The sequence below is a fragment of the Phragmites australis genome, chromosome 22, assembly GCF_958298935.1.
Source record: "Phragmites australis chromosome 22, lpPhrAust1.1, whole genome shotgun sequence".
Classification (NCBI taxonomy): Eukaryota; Viridiplantae; Streptophyta; class Magnoliopsida; order Poales; family Poaceae; genus Phragmites; species Phragmites australis.
Window position 1 is genome coordinate 19,509,942 of NC_084942.1, and position 4,845 is coordinate 19,514,786.

General features: G+C 40.3%; 1 protein-coding gene across 1 annotated transcript; it reads left to right on the plus strand.

Moving 5' to 3' along the window:
- Positions 1 to 989: 989 nt before the first annotated feature.
- Positions 990 to 3,674, plus strand: LOC133905198 (protein REGULATOR OF FATTY ACID COMPOSITION 3, chloroplastic). Its single transcript, XM_062346930.1, has 5 exons — positions 990 to 1,328; positions 2,204 to 2,258; positions 2,341 to 2,397; positions 2,518 to 2,595; positions 3,034 to 3,674. Exons 1-5 carry the CDS (start codon positions 1,074 to 1,076, stop codon positions 3,522 to 3,524), a joined length of 936 nt encoding a protein of 311 aa, XP_062202914.1. The 5' UTR covers positions 990 to 1,073; the 3' UTR covers positions 3,525 to 3,674.
- The last annotated feature ends 1,171 nt before the right edge of the window (positions 3,675 to 4,845 follow it).

Below are 4,845 nucleotides of genomic sequence, written 5' to 3' on the forward strand. Positions count from 1 at the left end.
TTTAGGCTCATATACATTGAGGATTACCATTTTTATTTTTTTTATTATCTAAATTAGCAAAAATATGTGTCCATTTACAAAAAATAAAAATAGGTGCTTCTAGCCCGTTCAATAGGCGAGACATAGAGGACGAGAAATAAATATCCCTGCGAGAGGATGATTCATATTCTCACCCAATCAAAGGTGGGGATTATCCACCATGGTTTGCAAGACTGCTACCGAGGTCAAGAAACTGATCAGCCATTGAGAAGGCGATCCATAGAAAAATCTTCCACCCAGCAGGCAGTCCATTATGTACCAAATGTATCATCCGTTAGATAAGCGATTTGTGGACGGCTTCTATAAAAAGCCAAAAATCTTTGCATTTTCTTTCTTAATCACCAAGTACTTTTAATCAGAGATCAATCACAAATGATCAATCACCAAGTACTTCCCATCTTCGTATTTTTTTCTTAACCACCATGCACTTTCTATTTACTCAAAAATCAATCACTGTGTACTTTCCATCTTTGCATTTACATTCTTAATCACCGAGTCCATTCCATTTAATCAGAGAGCAGTCACAAATGTTACTGTACACTTTGGGAAAATTGCCCTCATACAATGTTAAAGATTTGCATCTTTATCCCACATATCATAGATACACCAGTGATATTTTGACAAAATAGAAGAGAGAGTGGTATGGTGATAATTTTCTCAATATTTTAATCACCAAGTGAATATTTGTTTCCTTTGGCAGGAGTGTCCTTATCACGGTAGCGTTGAACACACGCTCCTTCTCGCCCTCAAAGGTAATATTTTTGTAATTTTGGGAAACGGCGCGGCTAATTTTTAAAATAAAAATATAATAATAAAAATTCTGAGGATTACTTTAGGACCAAATTTCAGTTCATTTAAGTGGAGGCCCAAAATCAAGACCATTTAAATTGAAGCCCAAAATTCTGCCCATTTAGGTTCAGGCCCGGCCCACCTGACACCTTATCCTTCTTCTCCTCGCCCGCATTTCGCTCCGCGTCACCCACCCAAAACCCCCGGCAAGAACCTCGCTCTCCGTCGTCTCCGGCCAGACACCGATGGAGGCCACTGCCGCGCCGCGCGCTCTCTCCCTCCTCGTTCCGTCGCCGCCTCCGCCGAGGCTAAACCCGTGGCGCGTAGCCGTTGGCGGAGGTGTGGGGCGGCGGGGGGCCGTGGCAGTCGGGGCAAAGAAGAGGAGGGGGAGGGGCGGGGACGGGGACGGGGAGGCGGAGGAGAGGGTGGACAAGCACAGTTTCGCGCCCAAGGACGGGGAGGCCACTGGGCCGTTTCCCGAGGCCGTCCTGCTCAGAAAGGTGCGGCCTTTTCCGCTTCCTGCTTCTAGATGCTTCCAGTTTGAAGATCTTCTGAGCTATCAGGAATATCCCATGGTTGCTCTCTGCTTCTAGATGCTTCGGCGAAAACCTTGTGTTTTTTTTGGCTGTGATTCAACGACTTTCTTGTTGAGTGACTGCTAAGAAGACAAACAATCGTTCCATGCTTGCAATTATGTGTCAGTCACTGTAGTGCAATGTTTTTCCTGCTAAGTGACGGTTTCATGGGCGAAAATAAAGGTTGACTAAAAGCCATTGCCAATGAACACCATCTTGGCATCTTATACTGCATGACAATGAAGCTATTTGCTTGCTAAATGCAAGTAGAAGCAACTAAAGCAGAATAGGCTAAACTACTAGGGGAAGGAGAAGAAATTATGCACTTTGCACGAGGTCTTTGCTACCAAAAGGGCATGGGCTAACAGGCCAAACAAAGCCTTGCGGGTTAAGCCATTTGTGGATGAAACAGGAGCTAGTTTGAAGCTTTGGAAGGGTAATGTGGAAAGCTATGTGGCATAAAGAGGGCTAACTGATAGGCTAAACAACTATTCAGATATTTGGGATTGAAAAAGAGGGGAGGGAGGGGGAAGCATGGTAGTCGTCAAAGCTGCATTTCTTCTAGATTTTCTCAAACGATGCTAAAGATGGTGAAGCATAGGATTTTGCTGCATTCATACTTTCACCACCATTCTGATTTACCCCTTGAAGACAGTGTGCCCCTCAACTTTCACTGAATTCTAATATGAAAAAGACCGTATCTGTTTGTTTCCCCAAATAATGTATTGCTCCCAATGTTTCTCTGATAAAGTAGAATACGATTCTGAATCTGTCAATTTCTTATGTCGGCTATTTTGCAGAAAATGGTGAGGGAGGATGGTCAAGTGTCACCTGAATTTGCTGATGCAGATGAAGGTGATATTCATTTTTGTATATAAAGTTCCTTTTTGTCATTCATGTGAATATTTGATCGGCGTAATCCAATTATTTTTTGCAGAAAAGCTGTATGAGTTTCTTAACATTCAGCTAGAGAGTGATTTAAATCTGAAAAGAAGTAAGAACTCTTTCCTGTCCTCATTTTCCGAGCAAGTTTCTACTGTTTGTGTATGGTGCCATCAATTGCCTTGTCATTTGCATGTGGCTATCTAATTCACCATGAACTTATTCCTTACAGTGCGGCACTATGAAGTAGTTTACCTAATTCATGAGGATCGTGTCGAAGAAGTTGAAGATCTCGTATCAAAAGTACAAGGTGCATCTCTCATCATATGTCCATCACTTGCACAGCTGTGAATTTTTGGGCATGTTGGAGCCTCTGGTTTCTAATTAAACTCACCAAATGAGTTAATCTTAGTCATCACAAGGCAAACAGACATACTCACATGTCATTTTCCTGCTTGTGATAGATTGACACTCTCCTAGAGCCTTTCCTGAATCCTGATAAATTTATTATGTCTGATTTGCTCTTCCTGCCATTTTTTCCCATCTATGTGCAATATCAAGGGCAGGCAGGAAAATGTTGTTTCTCTATTTCTTTTGATTGTTTGGGGAATGTTTTCTTTTACATCTTTTTTCTATCAGCCAATGTGCCTAAACCTATATTTTTTTTTTGTATGTTCAGGATTAATACAATAGTTAATCTATGCTGCTTTATAGTTGGCATATAACTATGGTCTTTGCTCTCTTGTAGAATTTGTCAGAGAGAAGAAAGGAAGGATATGGAGACTTAACAATTGGGGACTGCGTAGACTTGCTTACAAAATAAAGAAAGCGACACATGCCAACTACATCTTAATGAACTTCGAGATAGAGTCAAGATACATCAATGACTTCAAGACCCTGCTAGACAAGGATGAACGAATCATCAGACACCTCGTTATGAAACGAGATGAGGCAGTTACTGAAGACTGCCCTCCCCCACCAGAGTTCCACACTCTGCGAGCTCAACAGTATATGAATGATGAATATGATGAAGATGAGGAGGAGGTGGAGGAAGAGGAGGGTGTGGATGCTGGGAGAGAACTAGAGTCTGCTGGTTATGATGACGATGATGTTGAAGCTGGTGATGGACCTGAAATTATTTTTGTTGATGAAGCTGACCAGAATAAGCACGAAAATATTAGAAGAAGGAACAGGAAGCTGAAGGTGAAGAAGTATACAGTGGAGAAGGTATTGAGGTAGCATTAGTGTTTGGTTTTCATTTATTTAGTAGTCTATTTTAGTTCTTATACAAAGAACCACTTGTATCTGTATGATGAGGTAACTTAGGTGTTTTTTCCGGTGCCAAGGACCACTATTATGATAATGAGATAGGTATATCTGTTATGCTGAGTACAGTTCTAGTAAATGCCTCATTTAGTGCACCCTTTTATGAGTATCTTTATAATCCCTTTTCTTTGCCAAGAAAATCAAAAGCTTAAATACTGTATTATGAGTTCAATCTTCAAAAATACAGTCATCACTGAACTGAGCACATATTTTGCTGCAAATATTTTATGAATACAAACCATGACCATGAAGATGCATGCTTCACCCCTTCAATGGGAGTTGCACAAATGTTATATCTCTCCTAGGGATAAGTAGTTGGAAGTCACCCTTTGGTTTGTGCTTTAAATTTGTGCAATTCTCAAGGGATGGAGCATAGAAACTCCTCCCATCTATGGTATTTGCTGGATGTCTCTTCTTCTTCTTCTTGTTGTTGTTGATTGGATAGCCCGTATTTGCTGTTATTCACCACAGAACATGCTAGGTTCATTTATTACACCAAACTTTCAGCCCCCTTCATCATCAGTGCACCAAATTTGTTAACGTGTACTTGAGTAATTTTTCAAGCCAGGGAGCAAGGCTAACATTTCCCGCTAACTTGTACTAGTAGGTATTTGACATAACATTATCAAATTGCCGACATGATTCTAGTCATGTGATGACAAATTGAGGGTGTGAAAGATGATTGGGTGGGAAGTTCATTAATGATCAAAGCTAAGGACTGTTCAACAGTTGGGTTTCAATTGTCTCACAAGTTCAATAAAGGTGGAGATCAATCAATTGATCAATAACTAGCATTAACTTAGGGAATCATGTTCACCTCTCAACTAGCTAGTTGCATGACACATGCAAATGTTGAAATTATCATGGTATTATTGAAGGAATCTTATTGATCAGCCTGTTTTCATCATTATCTTCTTGTTTTACATCTAGCTGCGTCATTGTTTCATAATCTTCTATTAAACAAGCAAGAATTATTGACACCGCAGTTTGTTCTGTCAGAACTTGCTTTATGTTGCATTTAGTACTGGTTTTTTTGAGTTTGAGATGATATTATGATCATGACTTGGAATGTCTGGATAGCCAGGGACTTCTTATCAGTATATCACCACTTGATGATTTCATTAATTTGCTATTAATTAAAGGAATCTTTTGATTGATCAGCCTGTTGTAATCATAATCTACTTCATGTCACGGTAAGGAGCACCAACTGTTCGGCGTAAATGATTCACCTGTT